The sequence below is a fragment of the Taudactylus pleione genome, unplaced genomic scaffold, assembly GCF_031769625.1.
Source record: "Taudactylus pleione unplaced genomic scaffold, aTauple2 ptg000342l, whole genome shotgun sequence".
Classification (NCBI taxonomy): Eukaryota; Metazoa; Chordata; class Amphibia; order Anura; family Myobatrachidae; genus Taudactylus; species Taudactylus pleione.
In genome coordinates, this window is record NW_028284743.1 from 8,735,507 (window position 1) to 8,762,558 (window position 27,052).

General features: G+C 41.4%; 1 protein-coding gene across 3 annotated transcripts in view; it reads right to left on the bottom strand.

Annotated features, from left to right (window-relative positions):
- Window positions 1-27,052, bottom strand: part of PPP2R2B (protein phosphatase 2 regulatory subunit Bbeta) — a 317,170-nt gene that overhangs the window by 142,488 nt on the left and 147,630 nt on the right. Inside the window, exon 1 of one of the 3 annotated variants that reach the window (XM_088443992.1) lies at window positions 24,558-25,280. The exons of the other annotated variants lie outside the window; for them this stretch is intronic. Within the exon in view, the coding sequence (XP_088300118.1) occupies window positions 24,558-24,627 (70 nt within the window). The 5' untranslated portion in view covers window positions 24,628-25,280. Of the gene's footprint in view, window positions 1-24,557; window positions 25,281-27,052 lie in introns of those variants that run through there. 3 annotated transcript variants of the gene reach the window in all.

Consider the following 27,052-nt stretch of genomic DNA (forward strand, 5'->3'; position numbering starts at 1 on the left):
TGACGCCCTTTTTGCATTGTGTGTAGGCACATTAATCATACCCTAACATGCTCAACCTGACGTTATCGTCAGGTTGACCAGCATGTTCAGGCGATGATTGATGTAGGAAACTACCAGCGGGAGCGCACATCGCTAGCCGTTTCCGACATTAATGTGTCCAATTCATGCACGATTCATGAGCGATTTAACGATATAGTTATCGTTCAATCGTTGAAAGAAAATCGGTAAGTGGATGTGCGCCTTAAGGCAAAGGAGTGGGTAAAATACAATAACCTAAGAAAATTCAAACTATATTCATTATTTTATATGGACATATATCTTATAGAATTCACCGCTCTGTTATTAGTAAGCAATTGGCAAACACGAAGAAACAAAGGGCCTGATTCATTACGGATTGCTATTACGATCGCAGCTGCGATTACGCACGCGTATCTGCTGTGAAAATATGCTAATGACTGCAATCGCAATGCCATTACAGAGCGTCCAAAGCCAGCATAGACACTACCATTACCGCTTTCGCACATCTGTAATAAAAAAATTCTGCATATACATCAGGGACATCAACCCCTCACGCACAACTCACAACAGGTCTGACACTACTTAGAAAATGCTAACCTCGTCGCATGCAGTAAACACTCAAGCTGCGTATACTGTTGCAGTGGCTAATTTATGCACGCCCATGCTACAGTGTTCAAACAGAAAGTTATGCCTGCGTTTCATTGGCCACTCCCGTCACCACCCCCAAACGCTGACATCCCGTCCCTCAATCTGCAATGGCTTTGTATCTGCGTGAGTGATCGCAATGTTAACTCACGCATGCGCAGTGCGCAACCATCGGCGTGTGCATACACAAAGTTCACAAGCTTAGTCGGTAGAGTATTAGATACCCTCTGTATGGTGGAAATCATCAAAGGCTTATGTCCACTTGAAAGTGACCAACAATTGACCTTCCCCACTCACAAGAATCATCAGTTGCCTTTTTCACAGAACCAATTATATTAGATCATTTAAAAGGCCATGTTTTATACACTCTGTGTGCAATCTACAGATGTAAGGTACAAGATTATGAATCAGTACTGCATATTTTATAGCGTTCCCGTTAGGCTGCTCAGAAGGGCACTGCATCGCATCCTGCCCTATTTCTAAAGGGCAGAAAGCACCCTGCCCTCCGGTGTGGCAGTGTCCCGCTGGTGGGGAAAGCGGCGGTGTCCGGATGCCGGGCGCTTGCGCCCGTCATCTATTCACAGTGGCCACAGCGCTAGGAGGCTGCCCGACATGTCTGCAAGTGCCGGGCACGCCGCCAAGAGTGACGAAAAGGGGACCCATCATAAAGAGACGCCTTCTTTTATTTGGTCATGCCCTCTTTTCGGGCGCGCAGAATATATAACATTGCAGGTATTATCATAACCCCATTTCAATTGTTATAAATTGCAGACGTCCCTGCATATATGGTCAGGATAGGTAGTAGGTAGGAAAAAGATGTCCGACACCAACACACCATGCAGTTCCTGCTGTCATAATGTTTGCCAGATGGCAGTTAACAGTGGATGAAAGAACAAGGTTGAAGTCAGGTCAGGAAAGAGTACAAAGAGGCGCGTTTGCTTTCTGTGTAATGCAAAAAAAAAAAAACTAATATTTTCTTTTAAAAAGGGATGCGCTACAAGTAATTTGGCTGAAGCCAATAACCTTAATATTTCTATAGTTCTGATATGGACTTAATTTTCACACAGCTGTAAGGGCTTAGCTAGCACGCCTCTATGTAATGCTGCATACACACGTAAAGATTTTCTATCCAACCATCCAACTAGTTGATTGGTTGCAATGAAAATCTGGTAACGTATGGGAGTAACTGATTATCAGCAATTTGCTCCTAAATCCCAGAAAACAGATGAAAATGGTCATCAGACAAGTTTGGTAAATGTTTGATCTAAACAATTTGTTCAAACAACAGTTTTTGTCTATTTTCTGGTGTTTGGGAGCAAATTGCTGATTTCATACCTTACCAGATTTTCATTCCAACCAATCAACTAGTTGGATGGTTGGACAGAAAATCTTTACGTGTTCCCAGCTTAAGTTTCCAAACGAATAATTTATATTGAAATAATCTTCAGATGCAGGTATATTAGAAGTTGTGAATGGCATTAACGACTGACTGATCCGACTACTGCAGGTGTTCTAGTAAACAGGAGCAATGTGACGATATAAAAAAAAGAAAACATGTAAAATACGCAAAGTGTTCACAAGCACAGCAAAAGCTAGATACGAACTTAAGCTGGGTACACACTATACGATATGTTGTGCAATCTTGTCACTTTCGACCAATCTGCACAACCATTGTAAAGTGTGTGCCTCCAATTCGTCCATTTTCACCCATTACTTTGGATCATCCCATTGCATGGCCAATAGGAAGATTCCACAAATGACATGGTGTTGTTGCATGAAGCATGTAACAATATACTGCGTCATCGTAGGATGGATCGTGTAGTGTGGTGAAGTAATCTAGCGTTACATCGCATCACCACATTGCGGGGTCTCTCAGTTGTTCAGGCTTGTACCCGGCTTTACAATTTTGAGTTGTTGATTTGGAAGGTGCCACAATGATATGCATTGGGGAAACATTCATTTACTATTTATAAATAACTTCTATTCTTCTTACATATGGTCTATCTGCACACTTCAGATCTCCCCGACAATGAAGTGGAATTCAGATTGGCTGCCCGTTGAAACAATAGGGAGTTGGTGTTCTGTTAATGTTTATAACCTTCTACAATCCTTAAGGTCACAGTGAAAAAAATTTAATATATGCGTGTACTTCGATAGGCCTAATGGGAAAATGAATCTGTATTGGAACAATATGTGGAAAAACAACACGCAATCTCACTGTTTTATAACATGGCTCAAGGCAGTTCCTGTAGAGAACCCATGTGTTACTTTACAATGAAGCACCGTATAGAGCTTAGGCTGTAATATTAACCCATGTTAATCTGCCACTCATTGTCCTGTATTTCGCATAAACCATAACATACAAAACAAACAGAAAAGGAAAATCAGAAATGTAAAATGCATACAGGCCTACAATTCTATGTGAGAACACATTTGGTAGATTCTGTTCTGATGATCAGTAAATGTGCAAAATCCCCATAGACAACCAGAATTAATCTGATGAGAAATAGAGGGTATGGGTCACAAAAGTATTCAACATCCAAAATTTGAACTGAAATGTATCTTCTTTTTCTCGCTGGTTTAGGTGACAACCCTCCAAATTTTCATTATTCATAGAATGTTTTGCAGCCCACCTATGACTAAGAATTATGACAATCTTTTCAATGATTCATACAAACTGCGCTTCCAATTTTGCAGTCTTTTACAAAAAAAGGTCTAGTAGCTGAAATGCCTTATAAAATCAGATTTACTGGTCATCTCCACCTGCTGTAGCTTGGCAATGACACACTTATATCTAGAGGTGAAAATCATCTGCTCCCAAAGTCAGATAGAAAACTTCCCATTTTCACAGCTAACCCATCCAGGTGAGGGTGCCCAAACCACGGACTTCTCACACACATCAAATGGGATTTAAAGGAATGCCATGTGATGGATTAGATGCCAATTTAAAATTTATTCCACTTGTATGCATTGAGATACAGTAAAATAATATTTTGTAGCACCATAACTTCTACAAATGTGTACAGTAGCTATAGATGTGTCTCCATACACCTAGCCTCAATATGGCATGTGAAGCATGATGCCTGGCGTGAGTTGTGGAGTGTTGTAGCATAGGCAAAATTTGCATCTTATGCGTACCCCAAATGCAGGGAAACAGCACTCAATCTGTACCAGAGACACCAGGCTGCGACTAACCGCACAGGAATTAGTTTTACATATGTACAAAGTCGCAGATAAAGTGCAGAGGAACTTGACATGAAAAAAGCTGCAGCGGCTGAGTCACAGCACGGATTCAGACTCATTTACACACAGATGTAAAAAAGGGTCACATATCAATATAATCAGTGAGAAAGGGTCACATATCAATATAATCAGTGAAAAAGGGTCACATATCAATATAATCAGTGAAAAAGGGTCACATATCAATATAATCAGTGCAGTCTCGATGCATTGTGACTAACACACATTCGAGTGAAAAAGATGCTCGACGCCAAGCCAAATCGCACAGGACCAGGCGTATCAAGAAGGGCCATTTGGCATGACTGCAGCAATAGTGTACGAGGACACATCTGTAACTATAGGTAAGGTACACTCTAAGCACAAACCCATTCTTTCGGTCTCCATCTCAATTTCCCTCCCCAATGACATCTTGCCAATCCAGTTAATGATCTTCTGAATCCAACAGTTTAGGTTCATTGGGCCATATGTACTAAAACTCCACCTAAAGTGGAGAAAAATCAGCTCCGGCTTCACCTATTATGTTGAAGCAGAAAGCGGCTACTAAGCAGTTTATCAAGCAGACACATGCCGAAGAGGGTGAATGTACAGACACCCTCTTCGGCTGTGTCGGAAAAGAGGTATAGCAGGTCTTAATTGACTTCTGCAAATGAGTAGTATGTATAAACCCTGCATGCGTGATATGCATCCTCCATTTCATTAACACGTTCAACAAGCCAATGCGTCTAGCTCCCGCCATCCTCAATGTGACCTCCCGCCAAACAGCCAGGAGTGACAATGGCCAGACAACTCTCCCCGCCACATAGCAACCTCATGGTTTTAAGTCTCACGTGATCATGCTGCTTTATGGGGATTCATTTTTTAATAAACTTTATTTACAAGCCCTTAGAAATGCCTCTCTTCAGCTGGAGGCGCATAACGTGACCTTCTAGCAGCAAAATCAGCGCTGAAGACGACACCCAACAGTAGGTGTCCTTTAATTTTAGTACCACCTGGGTCACACTTAGCTCCCCCACAGATTCTACACTACTTTTAGTGCTTGTGTGCAGAAGACAGAGAAATTGCTTTGGTACATATATTCAGAAGCGATATACACAGGGAGTTTCTCAGTCTTTCATTTTTCCCTCTTATCGTACATCTAGTACATGGAGCCCAATGTCTAGTAGCATGGGATGATACTACGTCTTTGTGGGGAGGGGAGACTTGCCAATACGAGAAGAGAGATGAATCTAAAATTCAGAGAGCCAGAGTTTGAGATGCACTGGTCCAGAGTATACATTCAAGTGTACACATTACTCTGTACTAGGCAAAAATTAAAAAAAATTGTTAAGCATAGATTTGTGCTGTTTATTTTTATTTTATTTTAGCAAGTTCACAAAGTATAGCACAACCCAAATTTAGAAAGATCAGCTTGGCATTTTCTAGTCTGAGATCCTTCCAACTGATTATATCTTAAGTTTATACATTTGAGAGTGTTAACAAAATACAAAAAAAAACAAAGTAAAAAAAACCAGAACATACAAGCTATACACATTTGGAGGGATAAGTGCATAACCAAAGCTTACAGATTTGGGGTGCTTCCGTTTCATCAGGAATAACATTAGTAATTAAAATGATCTTATGAAGACCAGCAAATATTATCCAGCACTACAGAAAACTATATTCCCATAGATGGGGGGGGGGGATACATCCCCCATACTGGGCCTTAATTGAAGGGGATTCCAAAGGTGGGTACACATTAGACGATATGTCGCCCAATCTGGCCAACATTGTCAACATTGGCAAGAGTGTATGCACTATGTCCGCCCATGCGCGCTCCTGCAAAGTCGTTTATCGCATCAATAGGTCTGCCGTACATGCTGCTCAATCTGTCAATGTGATGAACAAGCCCATGTATATATTGGGCAGTCGTTCACCAGATTGTGCGGGGTGTGTACAGACCACACAATATGTCGTCCGTTGCATTGTGGGTTGACTGGGTCGTCTAATGTGTACCTAGCTTAAGTCCCATAACTCCCCCATAATGTGTCAAAAAGAAGGGTCCCACATTTAATGCAGTAGGTTTACTAGCAAGAAATAAATAGTAGTCCAAAAAAAAATACATTTTTAAAGGCAAATATTTTTTTAATGAAAACTTAAACATTAAATCCTGTGAGTTGCCTTTTTGGAACAGTAAATTAATGCTGAAGCAAGATATTAAAGTATTTATTTGTGGCGATTATAAATAAAATCCTATTTGTTTTTGGTTCACTTTCTTGAAATTTGGCGCCACTTTGGATAAATGTTATTTTTTTAAGAATGAGCAGACAGCACGGGGCAAAATTTGCGCGGCTACAGCATAAAGAATCAGTGATATCGATCTTGTAAATAGCGCAAGCATCGAAAAATTACATCAGCAGAGGGGGTGAAAAACCCTCAGCAGCAAAGAGGTTAAAGTGATTATGTCAGAGACCTCCCTATTCAAATGAGGATTTTATGGTTACCATTTTAAAAATGTAAGTGCCATTGTTGCCACCATACTGCCACATAATTGCAGCATAAGATTTAAAAAAGCAAAACTTTCATACTCCAGTATTATGTGATTTTCTTTTTGGAAAACCTACACCTGCTATTAGAAGGAGGAATGGAGGAAGAGCAAAAAGACAGCAATACAGAGGTGACCTCATACATCTAGCCTCAAAACACCACTCAGCGTGACTAGCCTGGTGTGAGTGATCCGTCAGGTCCCGTGCTACTCTACTAGCTTCTGGCTTTTGTTTTTTATTGCCGAAAATGCATCTTATACCCCTTTCAGACAGAGAAAAGAACCCGGGTCTAGCCGGGTCGACCCGGGTTTTTTTTCTGTCTGAAAGGGTCAACACGGGACCTAATTCCCGGTACTTCGACCCAGGTATTTACCTGGGTTTTTCCCAGGTCTTACACGGGTTGGCGGCTGTCTGAAAGGTGCCGACCCGGGTTTTTCTACTCCAGGCATAGTAAGCAGCGCTTACTGGCTGAGATAATGGTACACAAGCTGCACTTTTCATGACCTCATCTCTGCGTGCCATAAAAGCAGTCCATTTATTATGACACACTGTATATTGCAGGGATAATCTGGGTTCTGTGTGAAAGGGGTCGACCCGGGAATTTCCCGGGAATTATGTGCTGTGTGAAAGTGGGTTAGGAGCAAATTCCCTGGTCCTTCCCGGGTTGAAAGATATGGGAAAAACCCAGCTTTAGGGATTTTTCTGCTTGAAAGTGGTTTAAGTCACACTGCAATGAGACTAGGAAATACCAGCAGACTGTGCTGATTAATTTGATCTCCAACACTATGTCTGTTGCACCCGAGTCTGTATATGGACCATAATGGAAATTGGAATGAAAATAGCAGCAGGCCGCTACATTGAAGCACTTCGTATACAGATTTGTTCACTCAGTCGCACACAGATAGACAAGTGTCGCATATAAAATTAATCAGCAGTGTCTGCTAGAGTGTCCTAGTCATATCGCATTGTAACTTAGATGCATTATGGCAAAAAGATGCAAAAACAAGACGCCCTGCGCTAGCAGTGTCTCTCGGAACCTGGCGCGCCAAGAGGGGCTTCTTAGCGTTAGTGCAGCAAAGATGTATAAGGACACATCTGTACATTCAGAATTAGGGTGCCTGCTGTGATTTATAGTTGTTTAAAGCTCATGGGAACAGGGTGTCTATTGTAAATACGTGGGGCAAAATACAATTTCAAGACCCTACATGCTGTAAATATTATGTTGCCACTTCTACACCAAAAATCATGATTACTAATGGCAAGTCAGTGTTTTATAAACTATTCAAACAATGGTCCAGAAAGGTCTATACCATCAGTATTTCTGTGCATACCAATGCTGTGGAACTACCAGTCACAACAAGTCTGCAGTTTTCCAAATCGGGGGGCAAAATTTTCTATTTAAGAGTCCCAGCATTTAGCAGATAAAATTACCCATCTATTGCACTTTCTGGCAGATTTTTAATACATATATATTATAAAAGGAAGCTGGAATACAAACAGAAAATAATGTTTTGAGTGGACACACTCATAGGGGGCGATTCAAATTCAATTGTTGCTCCGTTCGGACGGCAAAGCAGCGTGGCTGGGGGGGAGGGGGGGGGGGGACAACTCTTCTCACAGCCTCCTGAGAAATGTGTGCAAAGTCCAGTTTTTTGAACACCCTAACGGTGGTTTGGCCGACCAAATGGCTGTTTGGGCGCCCTAAACGATTCTTTAGACGGGTTTAGCCACTATGCGCATCTAAACACTGTGCTTTCAGGCGCATTAAGGCACCCTAACGGAGAGACAGTTGAATTGCTCCGTCGGGCGCCTATTTGTATAGATGCCCTGCAGGGGGCATCTACAACATTTGAAATTGCATTCATTGGGCAAGATTCTATTCAACCAGATGTAAATAGCGCCGGGAGTGAGCTCCCGGAGCTATTCAATACACAGCGCTGCCAAGTCCGACTAATGATTTCTTCTCTTATCCCTCCAGGGATGAGAGCAGAAATCCGACAAAAGTCCCGGCGCGAGGCTGTTTTCTGCCCTTCGCGCCTGGAAAACAGCCTCGCGCCGGGAAGTTAGGTCGGGGAATGCCCGTTATCATGCCTAAACACCCTGTTTAAGGTGCGAGAACGAGCCTTCCCCGACCTAACATCGCAATGAATTGAAAAGCTCCGGGAGCTATCTCCCGGCGCTATTCACATTGCGTTGAATAGAATTGTGCCCATTGTTTGAAATTGTGTATATTGAAAGTATACCTGCGGTTTGTGTGGCTACATAACTCTCTTTTCTTCTTCTGTGGACTAAATGTTGAGCTGAAGCAATTATCCCTATGGCTTTTCTACCTCAATGGATTGCCACTTCTTATTGCATTACAAACTAAAAGTAGCTGCAACGTAGTTAATTAGCTCATAGTTAAAACCAAGTAATTATGTCATGAAAGGAAGAAATATCACCAAGGGATACCTCAATATTGTGCGCAGACAAAAGTAGATCTGCACATAGTGTCTTGAATTAAATAAAGCAAGTACAAAAACAGCCACCTTATACATCTTGAGTACCAGAAGGAAACCATACCTTTAAAACCACAAAATATTCACAATAGTGTTACTTCAAAAATAAATAAAACATTGCAGAATCAGGTAAATAAATTAATCTTCTAAACACATCATTAAGAGTTACTAATAGGCTACTGTATTTTTAGCTTTTATATGCAATATTCTTGAAGTGTATTAAAAATCTTTATGATCGCAATGCATGGTTGTTAGTGGTGAGTAATATTTTCATCAAGACTTGATTATGGATAATGAGTGTATTACAAGACACACATTTTTTTCAGGTTTATGTAAAATTCAATTTCAGCACCAGGAGCTTGTATAAATATTGTACTGAGCATTAAAGATCAACAAATATTCAGACAAAGAAAAGGGTTGCATTCTTACTCTTTACCATTCTACAACCCCAAACCTGGTTAATCTGCCCATAGGCCAAAATCAAATAGTTAACAATCTCAAACTGAAGGATAAAGAAATTGAGAATTCAAAATGTCAATTTTTTAGTTTTATGGTTCTTTCTACAGCAGAACAATTGCAAGGTCTCGCTTCAAAATTTATTGGCGCAGCGGTTAACTATCTTGAAATAGCTTTGAAAACACTTGAATTGTGGCCTAAGGCGAGAGACTGACTTCACTTAATTTCACAATTGTGTGGAACAATAGATGCTGCCAACGTGGTTTCCTAAACAGGGCAGGGGCAACACTGAACTGAAATTGCACAGAATGAATCAATGGCTTTTGCCCTAAGGACAGAGATGCAGACAAATTAGACTAGCAAATGTATAAAGAGGCTTCCATTTGTGATTTGTACAGAAGCTGGCAACTGAAATATTTATATGGTATATCCCACCAGTGCAGGACAGAGCAATCCTCTCATTGTGTCTGCATCACTGAACTTCATAAAATATGCATACATTTTGGAGCCTAGAAAAATAAGCTGGACTGGATGTTTTCTATCAGATTTGACATTTTCTGTTAAAATCACCTATATTGAGTTTTTAATAGTAACAAACTGAAATGGATTATTGTGCTAGTAGTATTGTTTTACACTGATGCAAGTTGGGAAGCAAAAAAAATGATATACCTAGTAAAATAAAGCTGACTAGATTTACTGTGATGATCAAGAAAGGAAAATAAATAACACTATCTTAATTGACACCACACTGAAGCTTGTTTAGTGCCGAGGTAATTTAATACAGTACAACAGAATAAAATACTACATAAAAAGATCATATTGCTCCCATAAAGCAATAAGCAGCTTCACAACACTGTAATGTATATTTCAAGATGTTTGCCATTTATGTACATATTGTATTAAAAAAGTGTCAACTTTGTACATGTTTCTCCCTAATAAAAATTATGTAGCAGTTTATTCATGGTGTTGAGGGGCTAAAATTTAAAAATGATCGATTTGCAGTTAAAATAAAAACTCTAACAAATATTCTAGTCTCCCTCATAAGGGTCAAATATAATAGAAGATACAGAAGAAAGACTAACTATTATTTGCTAAATGAGGCAACATAACAGTTCAGCAAGTCAGCTGGATACAATGTAATACTGCTGTCCATGGTGCTGAAAGCTACAGTACGCAAGTCTGATGCACCACTTCTGCAGGACAATGATCACTAGCCTCAAAAATACCACCCAAAAGAAAGCAAAAGGCAGCATTCATAAACTGAAATATCATTGTGTCACAAGCAGATTTAGGCTTTAGGTTTCAAACTGGGATAAAGTTCTCTCTTAAAACCAAATATGGGAAAAGTTTACTTCATACAAACTGCAACTGACTTAATTACAGAAATGAAAACTTTGTTTACTTGACAATAGCGTAACAGTCACAATATTAAAGCAATACTTTCTATATATATATATATATATATATATATATATATATATATACACACACACATATATATATATACATACACACACACACACATATATATATACATATATACACATACATATATATATATATATATATATATATATATATGCACATACATATATATAAGCACACACACACACACATATATATATATATAATCCCTTATCCAAAGGACAGTAAAACCACATTTTCCCATATGGGCAATATACTGTACCAGAACATATTTGAGACAGGCCTACATAATCACATACAGGGCACTTGGAAGTTTGTCATCACTTACTGTACACAGTAAACTGTACTGCTAGGCATAAATAACTTGTATAAATCTTGACTATTATGTTTTCAAGTACAGTTGCCTAAATGTGATGTGAAATGAACCAAATCACAGATTTCTCACAGTCATACTTCCATGGAACTGTTTTTTGTCAAATATGCTGATGTTTGAACCACTGGAAATATATCCTTTAAGAATGTTCAAGTACCTGCCAAGCGTGCCACATGTGCACTGACATTAGCAGTCTTCCGGTCCTGCTAGTTTTTTGTTTATCCTTTAAGCAGTCATGTGTATGTAACATCTTCTGACTGCTGTAAATCCCATAGAAAGAGTACGTGTGCATAAGTAAGGGAACAGGCAGTTAAGGAACAATGACACAGCACACCCAACATAACTTGTAATGGGTGCAAAAATAATATTTCTTTCTGGGTGAAATTACAATAAAGTTTATATCTAAAACCGATATATTTTACAAGTAGTTTATTCATTTTTCACCAGTTGTAATGCTAGGAACACACAATGGAAAGGTACAGTTTAATCATTTTGTAGAACTTTCCCAGTCGCTAATACTAAGGCAGTGTGAGGCTGCACTACACTGAGAATTACATCCTATAAGAATAGTTCTGTTTATAGCAAAGGACCACAACAGTTCAGGAAGGAGGAGTGTCAGGACCTTAGAGGTACCATACATTGCACAGAAAGGAAAGAAAAAAACTAAAAACTATCATCCCTTATCAATTGATAAATCCCAGTCAGCGAACAATTATTAGAATGCTTTGCCCTGTCTAATTATTATTTATCCTGTGTTTGGAGAAATATTTTGCCGCAGCACTAGTGGAAAACACTACCTAGGTAATTATGTCAATTTGGAAGATTCAAAAGTATTGTGACATTCTTTAAAAGGGACTTGATTATTACTAGCTTTATAGCATTATTTTTTCACACATAAAAATGCATTTTGTTCATTAGGACTGTATTTTTCATCCTCTTATAGTTAAAGAAAATGCTTTCAGTATGGTAATAAAGGACTAACCCAGTTTATCATAGAACCAAAGAAAGTAAATTTCGGAGAAAAACTTTATGAACTGCAGTGGTCCAAAAAAGATATTCATATGACTGTAGTTGTATAATAGAATGTCTCAAATAAAACAGTTATTTTAATCAAGCATATATTTTATGAATAAAAACACAGAGGAACAAGTAGGTAAGATTTGTTGCTATACGCAATACTATATTATATGAAGAATAGTTTGGAATATTAGAATCATAGGGGGTCATTCAGACCCACTCGCGAGCGGCAGTACGCTCGCAAGTGTGTCGATGTTCCCCACTGCGCATGACGGGCTTTCCATCGCTCGGGGTCTCGCACCAAAGGGGGCGTGCTGTCGATGTTGATTGACAGCACGCCCCCTTTGGTGGGCATGCCGGGGGCGTGCCTGCCAGACGGAGGCGTTCCCATGGGAACGCCTACCATCTGAAGCCGGCCCCACTGACATCACTAGTGATGTCAGTGGGAGTGATTTTGGCTCTGATAGAGACAAAATCACTCCTGGCCTTGCGGCTGGGAAACCCGACCGCAGGGTTTCTCTCGCAAGTCCGATGGTCGCGATGGTCAAGACCATCGCGTCCATCTTTCTGCACGCTCGTATATGCTGTGGGTGGTGACCCACAGCTATATGAGCGTCCAGGAGGACGCTCCATTTTAATGGAGGAGGGCCCTGATTCAGAGCGAGCGCTCTGGTCAGAGTGTCTGGCTCTGAATCAGGGCCATAGATTTGTGTTTTATCATACTGGAATATTCTTTGTGCAAAGTACAAGTTAATAACAAGCTCTAGCTTTCTGTCACCTACCATCTGCATAAGCACAGACCTAAGTAATGTGGTAGACACGGTTTTGGCTGCCATTGTTTGACGTCAGGCTACATACACACACTTCATTAATATTAACAGTGACCGAAGTCACAGTCATATATAAATATTCCTCACACAAGTGCATATTCATTACATGTCGAAAACACACTGCAACAACTTCTTTTTTACAACATTTATGTATAAGTTAGGGAGATGAACAAAAAATATAATGTGAAACCTTTTCTAAATGAGAATACTTTTTTGAAAGCCAATGCCAATATTCCATGACTAGTATTTTTTTTTCTTGTGACTACACTCGCAATAGAGAGTACACTCTTTGACAGCTATAGAACAGCACCTCTGAACACTGGGCAAGTTATACAAAGTAAAGGTACATCTAAGTCATCTTACTGCACATTGCTGTGCCTTGTAGCAATGACTATGCAAGTGCAACACTTCTCCTCTGTCTCTTCACTTCCTTCACCATGGCAATAAACTTCTACTTTACGCAACAAATTATTAATCTTTCAGATTAGACTCTAACATAGATGAGAGTCCAATAGAGTGACAGGCAACCCGATGGACTCAATGTGCCACATGGGTGCCCTTTAAGGTATCGTTTTCATGTTGCTCTTAATCTTCGTAACAAATGACAACAAAAGAAAGATACCTGTCTGTAATAACACATCAGTAGGCATTTTAGACATGTGTCAAACTATGACAAACCAATTTGACAATAAAGCAAGAAAGTGGGGGCCACATACGATGGCACAGAGGCTGTATGTGGTCCTAGAGTTGCCTGTTGCCCATCATCTAAAGGAAGAATCTAAATAGCTGCAGTACTTGCCGCAGGTTTTTAGCTCCCGGGTAAGCCCAGAGAGGGCACCTAACGCAGATTTCTTTATGCACCTCAGGAGGGTACGAACAGAACTCTGCATTAAGTGCACCCTCGGGGCTAGTCGCAAGCTTACTGCGCACAATTGCATAGCTCTGTGCATTTAACCTAGAATCCATGCCCTACCGCAGGATATGGGGCTTACCTCGGTATATAATTGAATAGCTCCGGGCATTAAGGGGTCTGTGTACGAAGCCTTGGAGAGACTGTTAGGAGCTGATGGGTTGGTACTTTATCTCTCTCCAATGCTTTGTACATAGATCCTTTAACCCGGGAGCTAACAGTTCGCGATAAGTCCCACAGCTAATAGAATTCCCCCCTATTTGTTATCTCCTGTCAATAAGGCAGGCGATAGGAGAGATGGACAGTTCTACCATCTACCAGAACATAAACACTTATCACAAACCAGCACCTTGTTAAGTGTTACCAATACTCCGCTGTTGAAGGACTTACAGTATCAGTGTATTGAAAAACAGTGTTCCTGTTCCTAGAATCATTTTCTTAATACTGTAGTCATTACTATCGTGTTGCACGCTATATGAAAGAAAAACATATTACAACAGTTATTAAAATGAAACAAGTCTAGATTATTCTTTAGAAAGTCTGGCTACTCAGAGCTAAGAGAACCATTATCATTTACAATTATCAAAGTCATTACACTATGAATTAATAGCACAATAGAGCTAAAAATACCAGAGCTTATAAATCCAACTACCACATACTTGCTTAATATGCATGAGACACCTTCATTAAAATACAGTTAAAAGCCAACAGGCACTTTTTTATGATTATCCTCCCCAAAGCACCCGTCTTTAATGCATTCCCATTCTATGCTCATCAGGGAGCCATCATGTCCAGCGATCAGCATTTCTCATTTTCTGCCTCTTAAAATATAAGCAGAGTCATGCATTAGGTTATGCAGTTAATCAAGTTACATTTCTTTACTGACCCCCCCATCCCATCCCCCAGCAGATTGGATTCAGCCCTAAAAAGTATGTTGGTATTTCAACAAGCAGAAATGTGTTTGATTTTGACACAGTGTGTTGCAATAATTTTGCTTTAAAATTAACTTCATTATTTTCTTACATCTTGAAATCTAATGAGCCTGATCATCCCAATATAGAATTGAAATTCTATTATACAGTAATGAAATGTCTAATATAACAATATTTTTGTGCCATCTTCTAGGGAAATAAGGTTTAAAATGACTTCCAAAATGATTTTATTTACAACATGTTAAGGTCATAAAATAAATACTTTAGTCACTAAGGGTCGGATTCAATCAGCGCAAAAGTACTAGTAGTCTCGGACTTTTACTCCCAGAGCTATTCAAATATAAGCCCTTTTCCATGAGCAGGTAAAGCACATTAACTGCTAGTTCCTGGCAGTTTTTCCGGAATTTATGGGTTAACACGTTCGCAACACGGGCACTTACTGCGGATTTCTGTTCGAGCATCCCTCAGACAAACTGTAATCTGCATTAAGTGAAGCCTGCGGGCTACTTGGATCTGGCCCTAATGGTAGAGCGCTATTGTGGTAATATTGCAGCGGCTAATCAGTATTACTGTACAAAAACTACTTTTTCTACTGTCAAGACAACTATCAACTCCACAGTAGTCAGAATAGGAGGATGGCTGTTTAAAAAGACATTAATCCATGATGTACATCTAGGCATATCACCTTGAGGTTAGCATGTTAGTAATCCCAGTAAGGTTAGGATATTCTGGAATAAACTAAAACTGGGTACACATTTAACGATGTGTACCCAGCCGACCTGTCGTGCGACGGGACCCGGCGGGGGTTCCAGCATTGGCAAGTGCATTCACACTTGCCAATGTCGGGAGCGACATCCCAGTGGCGGGGGCCATGCTGCATTCGGACTCTTATTGTCAATGTAATGTAAATATGTGGACAAACAGATGCGCAAACCTGTCCACCACCACATAACTGGACATAAGGATGACGGATAAGCATAGTTTACTTCACTTTACTAAATGTTTTATGAATTTCCCAATAACAAAAACAATGCTGATACTTTAGAGCACTGTGATTCAAGAAAGTTTGGGAACCACTGGTCTAAAGTCTGATTTTGTGACATGTGGAAACGTTGCTCATATAGGTGTCACTTTCCCTGTAGTCATTTCTGGCTCAGATGACCCTGCAAGAGAGACTGTGAGCACTGTGCATTAAGGGACATAGACACTGTATTGTATGAGCCACAGTCGCCCAGTATTCAAGTGCTACATGCAAAAATCAGTCAGTGTTTAAGGCTCCTCTTTCAAAACATGGGTTTTTCAGATGATAATCTGCTCCTTAAAGCTGGTCCCCAATGTATGAGGCACAAAAACACACCAAAGTGTATGTTAGATCGGGCAAAAAAACAACAACAAAAAAAAAAAAACACAAACAGTTCTACCAATGTAATTTTGATTATATAGGGGAATGAGTAAACTGTACGGTAGCTATTCAATTGTTTGCACGACCAGGCCCTTTTTTGCGTGAAAATGCACATGTCGGGCGCGCTGCAGTTACGGTGTGTCCGATACTTGCAATGAGCCCCAAAGCCCAACCTCAGGAGGGTGCGAGTAGCAATCTGCAATAACTGAAGCCTCTAGTCTGTCGTGCAAACAAATGAATGACACCCGTGCAGTTTAGACAGGAGCTACAACAATTGAATTGCCAGATTTCCACACAAAACGCACTAGGTGGTTTACCAATACATCTATTGATCTGTTTAAAAGGTCTACTTTTGAAATGATCCCACTTGGATTTTTTTCGGTATGCTCCTGATCCTTTACAACCTCATATGTGTTGATATCGCTTGATACAAATAAAAACTCCTTGCCCAGATTTTAAGTCAACTATTTGTATTTGTTTCTTAGCTAATATTAGTTGAACAATACTGATTTAGGAAGAAAATGAAGGTAAGTGCAGCTCGGCCGAATGAGTCCGCCAGTGGCTTAAAGAGATAAAATAGAAACTGATGACAAAAAAGAACCTACAGGTCACAGGATACATACTTCTACTAGTGTCAAAAAGATCTGTCTTTTAGGAGTCTAAATGTCTCAAACATTCCACTTTGTCATATTTTCCCCCTCTTTCTGTCTTGTCTCTACATTTGTCCCATTAATACATTTTGCCAGAACTTCTTTAATTAAACATGTTTTCAAACTAGAAAAAGATAATACAATTATTAAGGACATATTGTGCTTTCACAGAAAAATGATGATGTAACTGAATGTTTAGGTAGCCCGCGTTCCATGCAATGAGACAATGAAAGGTTAAAACCAGAAAGAACATACCTCCCGTTATACAGGGAGTTCGGAAAGTTCCTCTGCAGCGACTGTGTGCTTAGTGTGTGACAGTCCGAAAGTCAAATAATTGCCAGTGAGTCCCGGCCGGCAATGTTTGGCATTTGAGGTGGCAGTTGGTGAGGTTCCCCTATCTGAGTTTTGGACCGCGCTGTAGCCCCACCTCTGGAGCCACCACTGTCACACACATAGCACACAGTCAGTGCAAAGGGACTTTACGAACTCCCTGTAAAATTCTACAATAGCTGAGACATAACCTGAATATATCATTTAACTCTGAGACATGGTACCTACATACTCCCATAATACAAAGTTCCTTATACTTGTCTGGGATCAGAATGCAATATTACAATTTACAACACAAATAATATCTGCCTAATGGATTATTGGTGAATCTGATCAAATCTTTGCTTTGGCCTCACTTTTTATAGTGCCTGATGAAAACACAGGCCATTACCGGCATTATCACAAGGTTTGGATAAATACATTTTAATGCACTTTGGTGTGGAACATACACCTGACTGAAAGTTAATAGGGATATAATAAAAGGCAGTGATATACCTGTGAAGTAATGTTAACAAACAACTATTACTTTGTAGTAAAGAGATGTAAGAGTGCAATCTCCCCTACATGCTACACACACCCTCTCCCAAATGATAGGGCATTGGTTCTCAATTTCCCATCAGGACTCGCCAATCATATGTGCCTTATGGATCATCTCAGCATTACAGCAGAAAGGAGGATTTGGGATTTAGAAGACTTGACAGAAGCCTCCTGGGCTTCAGTTAATGGGGAGGAGGGTAGTTTTCTGGGGGGCGTAGCACAATTTGCTATATGGGGGCATGATTTATAGAAAAAGAAAAAAATGACCATCTTCATTTTACTGCCTAAATAACAGTCAACTTCTTCCTTTATTACTGTATCTTGCTAGAAGTGTCGGCTACATTATTTTATAGAAGACTACTACCACATGGAACAGGGGCCTGGTAGATGTAGAGCTGAACACTAGCGGTTGAAGATGTGATTACACCCGAGTGGTGCTCGCAAACAACAACCACCCCTAGTAGACTAATAAATATTCTGCCAGAAGCAGATAGGGTGACTATTACTTCTACCTTCCTATACACAGTTTACATTACATATTTACACTAATGTAAATGCTCTATATATAGGAAATAGTAAATGTTCCATGTGCCCAACGTTAGAGATTGAGATATCATTTGCAATGGCAAAATAGTACAAATGGAAAAAACAACAAATCCTTCTCAAGAATTTTAGTATTCAAATTAGCTTTTTGTTTCAGCTAAAAGCAACGGTAATTACTTCATGGCCGAGGATAATTGTTTTGATGCCATGTGACCATTCAGGGGATGTTCATTAATGAAAATACCATTGTTGGCAGAATGAAGGATCAATGAACAATTTGCATTCGACTGAACCAATCCCTGATTATAAGCCTTTAGGCCAACAAGTTGTTGAACTCAGACAGCTGGCACTTCCTGCACACTGAGGACATCTCTGCGCAATGGGATGAACAAACAGCCTGGCATTTAACATGGATGCCCCCATCACACAGCTATAAAATCTCCACACGCTTGCTGTATTTACATGTAACAAGGCTTTAGCCCTGTATAATTCAAGCTGACTGCCCTTGATGCCTGCTGCAAGGCTTCAGCTTGTGTGAAATGTAAAAAAAATAAAAATAAAGATTGAGTATACCATAATTAAGCAGTGGAATCCCTCCCTGTACACAATAAAAACAAGCCTCTTCATAGGTGCCATTTTTCTAAAACTTCCAAAAACTAATCTGTTCAGACAGCAAAAGAAACAGCTCCACTGAGATAGTAAAAAGTGCCGCCATAAGGGTGGTAAGCGGGGTACCAGAGCATGGGGCCCCAACTCGACAACAGGCCCTCCATAGGCCGATGATCCAGGCCAACCAGGGAGCACAACCACGTTACCCGCATTTTGCAAACAGTGCTTCAGTATTTGTAACGGACGTCTACTTTGCGCCACTTGCACCACAGTACCAGGCCCCATCAAATTTCCAGGCAGCACTTGGCACCACCCATATTCTACAGGTTGGACATGTAAGTTTATGCACATGAGTGGAATTTTATACATTACATGGATGCGGATTTTCCATCATGGAACAATCTTTATTATCCATCACATAATTACAGAACCGCAGAATACTGCAGCCAAGAACATTTAATTTATTCCAACGCACTTAACAGGTAATTTACTTGATGAACATTATGCTCATATGCACAAACTCTGATGTCATTCCCTTCCCATATCTACAGAGGATTCAATTTATCATGTGCTGGCACCAATTCAACTGGGCATTTTGCAATTTATCCTGTTTATTCCTTAACAACGCTGAAAAAAAATTAAAAAAAAAAAAAAACTTATTCCATATATAAAATCTGTAACAAAAAAATTGTTGAAAAGAAAAAAAATTTTTTTATAATTAGCTGCTATTTTTCATTTGCATCAGTTTTATGGGTCAATGCAGCCGCAAAGGGTGTGATTTGTCGTGCTCAGCAGATACGCAGTCTCACGACTAACAGGATGGACCCCTTAATGTCTTCTTATATGGCACCATCTATTACAAAGGCTAGCACGAGTGCAACTGGAACCATATAGTTAATAAAAATGATTGCCCATTCTAGGTAATGTGATTGAAATAGCGGATATCATATGAGTGCAACCAGAGATCCCATCATGCTATTCACTTGGTATACCAAAGAACATATGGTGTCACTTACCACACTGTTTAGAATACACAATGGCAGAATCTATAAACTCTGGTATACAGGTCAATGTTCAAAAGAGGATGTAATCCATATTAACCTATAAATGTACATTTTATTGGTACATTTTATATTAAAAAAAAAGCTACTCTCTGATTAGGTTGCTATGGGTTACAGCAGTAACATGTGTAATACCCTTTAGAAACCTCACCCATTGTGCCACAAATCATTTGCTTCATAAGGTAGCAACTCACAATTCAACCAGCAAGCTGTCCAATTCGGGGCATATGAGGAGCATCTCTGCTTTCACCCACAATGAGACCACATACACCTGCGTCATACTAATACTGTGAAGGGAACAAAACACACACGACACCCTGCAGGCAACATTACACATTCTCATTAGCTTCAGTAAATTGGAGGCTTGAAATGTGTCAGTAAAAACCAGCTTGGGTGTGAATTTCTATTATTTTAATGTGCTGGATAACACATGAGTTTGCCATCCAACAGATTCCCCTCTGAACACAAATAAATCTTTGTTATAATAAGAGTACTGCAAGTTCTAATCATGTATTTTCCTACACAGGAGAAAGGTATCTATACAAGATGTGAATCAAATATCAATGTCGTGAGTACTAGTGTATGAAGAATGTTATTTCAACTACATAATTTCTTTGCTAGTCATTTTCTCCATATTAAATATGACTGTTGCTGTAGTACAAGATGTTGCAGAAGACAGGTACTGTACTGATGAATGGATAAGTAAGGCACTGCTGTCTCACACATAGACAAGACAAACAGGGAACTATCTGATGAAGACAGCAGCGTTCGCCTGCACAACATGCTATAGCTAAGTATAGCACGCATGCTGCTCCCAGGGCACCTATCACTGTAGTCAGAGCATGTTGCAGTGGTTACAGGCTTGTTCAGCCCTCAGAGGGGAGCATTAAACTAACAGATGCATAATCAGCTGATTATTGCTGTGCTATGTATAGGAATACTGTGTATAGATACATCTACATTTTGTCTAGTCCTCCACAGAACCACACCCATGTGATGGACAAGTGCAATAAAGAGATAAGAACTCAACAGCTGGATATGAGACTCTCCATACAGCCATCAGAGTAATGTGTCCCCAAACACTTAAGCTGGGTACACACCTATTCAATCATCAGGCCGATCATCCTATATCGAGAGAATGGCCGCTGGATTGTATTAGGTGTGTATGCTGTCCCGATACAGGAACGTTAGCCGATAAATGGCTTTTAACGCTCCTGCAACGGTTGGGATCGGGAAGTCGCATCTTATGTACTGTATAATATTTAACGGTTCGACCTCCCGATCCCATAGAAGCCCGTACACACTGTGCTATGTCTGCACAGTGTGTACGCGGCTGACAGGGGTGGTCACACTGGGGACAGACTGCACGCCTGAACGGGACAGTTTTACCCGATCAGCTTGCAATCGTAAAAGTGTGTACCCAGCTTTACAAAGGAATATATCCACTGTGTATTTCTTAGAATAAACCTGGGTGCAGGCTATGCAATGTATCAGAATTATATATCGTACACATCGTATAGTGTGTACGCCCAATCAGACCAATCTGCTGTTCTGCACGGGATGGGTATTGGATTCTGGCGGTCAAAATCCAGACACCGGCATCCAGACAGGGTTATCATACCAACACCTGTCGGTCTGTATGCTAGCCCTCCCCCTCTCCCTACCCTAAGCCTCTCCGATGCCTAAACCTTACCTCCCCACACCCTAAACCTAACCCACTCCCTAATCCAGCTACTTAACTTTGGGATTCTAACGGTTGGAATGCCGACGCAGGGATTCAGACAGGTGTTGGGGTTCCAGCAGCGGCATTCTGACCACGAGAATTCCATGTGACGGGACATTGAACGTATCCCGTTCTGCACGGCAGATGGGACGATGCAATGAACAATGCGGTGCTGTTATCTCTGCAATGAACTCTACACTGCACCATCATGCAGTGTGTACATTAAAATAAAGAAAATAAAAAAAACAATCTTTTTTATTTTTTTTTACATTTGACTTGTTACTTGTACAAGGTCTGTAGAACTGATTGTACAAGAACACAAAGACACAAGCTTTTTCAGTAGCAAACTCTGATCAAGCGGCCCAGATTGATGATATGCAAATGCAGTAAATTAGTGTAACATCTCCTGTGACTTTAATAATGGCAGACGATTAGAATACTACAGTAGGTCACTAAAGAGGGACAAGTTAATATGGGATATTATTTGGGATCCCTCAACAGTCAAAGCAAGCTACTGATATCATAAGCTAGGGTTCAGATTCAAGTAGAGTGGCTCTTTCATAGCAATCCTGATAGTCCATGAATAAACAAAAAAAATAAAAAATAAATGAAGAAAGCGCATCAATAAGTAGCACTACAAAGGAATGTGCAGGGATTATGAAGCTTAGAAAGATAAAGGGTGGAGTAAAGATGTGACTGTTGCCCTGGCACCCATCTGTTCACCACACCCTACAGAATGCCTAGACTGAGAATTGTCATCTGCAAGGAACTCTTGAAATAAATTATTTCCACCACTAAACGCTTTGCAGGGCAAAGGCTAATGAAGAGGACAACTGCTGCTTTCATTATAATAAAGCATCTGGTTATTAAAGGTTTAGCTGATTAACATCCGCAGACCCTTCTTGTAAGCCAATCTTTACTAGCAGCTGAGAACATTGTAGAAAACCTTTAATTTGACTCCATGGCACAATTTATATAGGAGCTGGTAATTATTAAACTTTGCTATTGCCATCTCAAGGTCTGAAAGAGACATTCATTTTGGCTTTATTATACATTGGAAGTACCATCATCTGCACCTCTGTACAAAGAAGCCCTAGCATCCTCCCAACCTATTGTACATAAGAGGCAGGACCATGTATAGCAGCATGTCTTGCTGACAAAATAAGGGAGTCAATGTGTGTGAAGCAAGCATGAATAGGTACACCTGGTGAGGGGGCAGAGAGCAGCTTTCACACATGCCTTCCATCATTCTACCCTGGACAATCTCTGATGAAATAAAGAATCCTTTCAGTTTCCCATAGTAACAGTCAGGTTTCTCTCTACCTACTGATCTGACATACATGCATGACTTGTGATTTGTAAATACGTACTGCTTACTGTAAACCCCATCTGTATCCTCTATGAACAAAGCCCAACAGCAGCAGCAAGACACCACCCTCATATCCAAAGTCTATTACCAAGTGCTGAGCTACATAATTTAAACATATTTAAGATATTTCACATAACAAAACAAGAATTATGTATTATAAAGTAGTTACTGGTGTAGATTAATGCAGATTTGAATTAGTATTTGCAACTACAAGTTGTACTCATTTTTAGTGATATGCTCATGTCTAGTTGGCAAAGACCAAAAATCTCAGTCGCCACATCGCCTGTAATAAGTAAGGTCCTGATTACTGTGAAAATCAGATATTGGGGTTTCATTTTATTGTGTAATTAAGAGTCCACCTGCTCTAACTCCAAAGTGAGGCCTATCACTAACTCTAGGGATAAGACTCATTTATAAGAGAATGATGTCACTTTCTCACATGCAGTAAAAAATTATCAGGATGCAGCAAAGACAGCGCAGCTAGCCGGGCCAATTGGTGATCACAAACAAGTTGCAAATAAAACGTTGCTAAAATCCTCCATCTCTAATCCCTCAGGATAAATGTGAGAGTGCATTTTAAAGCCTCTTATGGATGCTACAGTCTGCTCAATGCAATGCATTTAAGTTCCTGCAGTAAAAGACAAATGACTGGCACAGTTCTTCACTGTTATTCTAATGGAGGATGCATAATTATTTCTCAGCTATGCATTCTCTTACTGCAAACATGAAGGAGTGAGGTCTCCAGTATAACATAGGAATAATGTGTTGAGGGTGAGCATAAGTATTGTATTGTATGTAGGAAGCAGAGAGACCATAGATAGTGGGCAGGTGAACACAGTGGTTCTGGCAGTGAGGAAAATGATCATCACCAGTGTATGTAGGGAGCATTGGGTACAGTGGCACTGGCAGCGAGAAGGATGATTACCAGTGTATGTAGGGAGCATTATGCACAGTGGCACTGGCAGCGAGGAGGAGGAGGATGATAATTGCTAGTGTATGTAGGGAGCATTGGGCACAGTGGCACTGTCAGTGAGCAGGATGATTACCAGTGTATGTAGGTAGCAGGAGATACAGTGGCTCTGGCAGTGAGGAGGATGATTATTACCAGTGTGTGTAAGGAGCATTGGGCACAGTGGGTCTGGCAGTGAGAAGGATGAGCAAATAGAGTACATAGGGAACAGGGGGTGCAGTGCTCTATCAATGACGAGCATGATCAGTGTATGTAGAGAGCATGGGGTACAGTGACTCTAGCAAGTGATGAGCAGTAGCGGTGTATGTAGGGAGCAGGGGTACACAGTGGCTCTGGCAGTGATGAGCATTAGTAGTGAATAGGGGAGTAGGGAGCAGGGTGCACATAGGCTCTGGCAGCATTAGCAGTGTATGTAGGTAACTAGTGGAACACTGTGGCTCTGTTTCCAAGGCGATGGCAGAGCCTGCGGAGTGCAGAGGAATGCAGCACAAACTCACCTTCTGTTGCATAGCTGTGATCGCGCAGGAAACTATTGTTAATTTTGCGGGTATCAATGTCCTCCTCCATTTACAGCCTGTTTACTTTTCTGAAGGGTAAAAGGAAAAACACAAGTATCCATGATCCCTACAGCAAACATCTAGCAGCGAAGGAGAGGGAGCTGCAAAGAGCACGCCATGGCACTGCCAGTCTTTCGAAAGAAGGGTTATTATATAAACGTGTAGAGAGAGGAATTGCAGGGGAGGGTGCCAGGGGAATCTGCAACACTCCTAGCACATGCTGATCCTCCCAGCACAGGCCCAACAGGTCACCGCGCCCACAGCTGCGAGCGACTCTCCGGGGTACAGAGCTTGCAGCGCACAGGGGGTCACCAAGCAGTAGCAGCGCTGCTGCAGATTCCGTGCTGCCGGGGAGTTCTGCTGCTGCTAGATTTAGCTGAGCCGCTGTGTCTGCAGTTTCCCTGGAGCTCGGTCTCTGGGACGTGATCGGATCTCTCTGCCTGTGGCTGCGCCGTACACTGGGTCACCACATCAGCCAGACGTGTGCGGGATCTCCTAGCTCTGATCTGTACGCCGCATGGGTCTGCAGTCCTTGGCTTGAGTATGGAGCACACCTTGCTGAGCCAGTGCAGTAATCGTCCCTGTGGTGCTGGAGTCAGAAGCTGCCCCTGCCAGTGCCGCCTCTAGCTGTTGCTGCTGCCGGTGAGTGGATACAGTAAGATGCTGCATTTGGTGCCGACTCCTCCCCTACTACTCGTCTCTATGCAACTGCGTCAGCATAGCCTGTCCTCTCTCTCTCCTATCTCCCTGTCTACTGCTGCAGTGTGGGGGATGACAAATCCAGCAGTACCAACCTTCCCCACCACAGCCTGTCCTTAGCCACAAGCGATCCAGAACCAGTGACATCTGCAAACCTGATCATAGCATCACTGCAGTCAGAAATCATTCTAAGTAAACATTCTTTACACCATTATGCTATACGGGGAGAAGTGCGGTGTCATCATAGCGCTGATTCAGATGTCGGACGTAACGGAGAGATTTTTTGCTAGTGGACATGCACCAAAGCTGCACTGCGCAAACGCAGCGATGGATTAGGGAGCAAAGTGAGTGACAGGTAGTCAGTGTTTGGGGAGGTAATGGGGGGTGGCTACAAAAAGGTGGACAGGGATAGTTATCTAGGTAAGACAAATTCTGAGACAGCATAGGGTAAGGTTGTTCAGATGTTAGATGTGCGGCTGACATTTAGACCCTCATTTATTAAATCGCATTTGCAATGCGATCAGGACAGGGGCGTCTTTAGAGAGGAGGGGGCCCGTGTGCATTCCCCATCCGTGGCCCCCTCCTCTCTTCCAGGCAGCCGGCAACCGACTAACGCGGCTGGCCAGCCACCGGAGCATTAGTACACTCTGGGTACTAGAGTGTGCCCGAAGTCTACTGCACATGCGCAAAACGCCAGAAAAATGTCTGTGGCGGCTATTTTTCTGGCTTTTTGTACAAGCACTGACACCCGGCGCGGGACCTCGAAGAGGTAAGTTTTAAGTAATATAGGTGCAGGGTGTGGACCAGGGGGCACGTGTGCACCGCACACCCTGCACCCATTATAGATACGCCCCTGGATCAGGGTATGTCAGTACACCCATGATCACATTACAAAATGTGATCATATCATCCAGGTCACAGGGGTCTTCAAACTTGGCCCTCCAGCTGCTGTGGAACTACACATCCCAGCATGCACTGCCACCTTTTTGATATAACAGCATGCTAAAACTATGCAGTGCATGCTGGGATGTGTAGTTCCACAGCATCTGGAGGGCAAAGTTTGAAGACCCCTGATCCAGGACATGCAGGAACACGGGCTCCTGAGCCAGTCTCTGCAATGTCCCTGGAGAGATGCCGGCTAGTGCCGGGGATGGTGCGCATGTGCAGTTATGCTGACTGCACGTGTGCGGCGGCCATTGCCGAGGCAGGGTCCCGGAGGAACCCTCTGCCGGCTAATTATGTGGTGGTAGCCCATAGGCTACAGTGGCTAACGCGATCTTCAAATGGCATTAGCTGAGGTGGCCAATATTGGGAATGCATTGCATTCCAGATATTTGTAAATCTGGCAACATCGCATCCCCCATAGGTTGGGAAGCTGGAGCCGGGATGCAGCAAAGCATAGGAAGATTGAATACAACCCCGGGTAAGAACAGGAGTGTGGGACGCCGCCCCCGTTACTGTGCAGTGATTGCATCCACCTACATTTGCACCACTTACTGGAACATATACAGTGAGGGGAACGTATGTGACAGCTATACATACGGTAGGTCGCTCCTTAGCAAGGGCAGACCGATACCCCACACTTGTTTGTAAGCAGGACATACCTTTATGAAGAACAATTAATACACAGAAGCACAGTGGATAGTGGAGATTGTTTGCACTCAACCAAAAACCTGTACTACTCACGGCAGCCTCATTGAGGACTGACAAGTCAATATTTGCATACGGAGACGTAG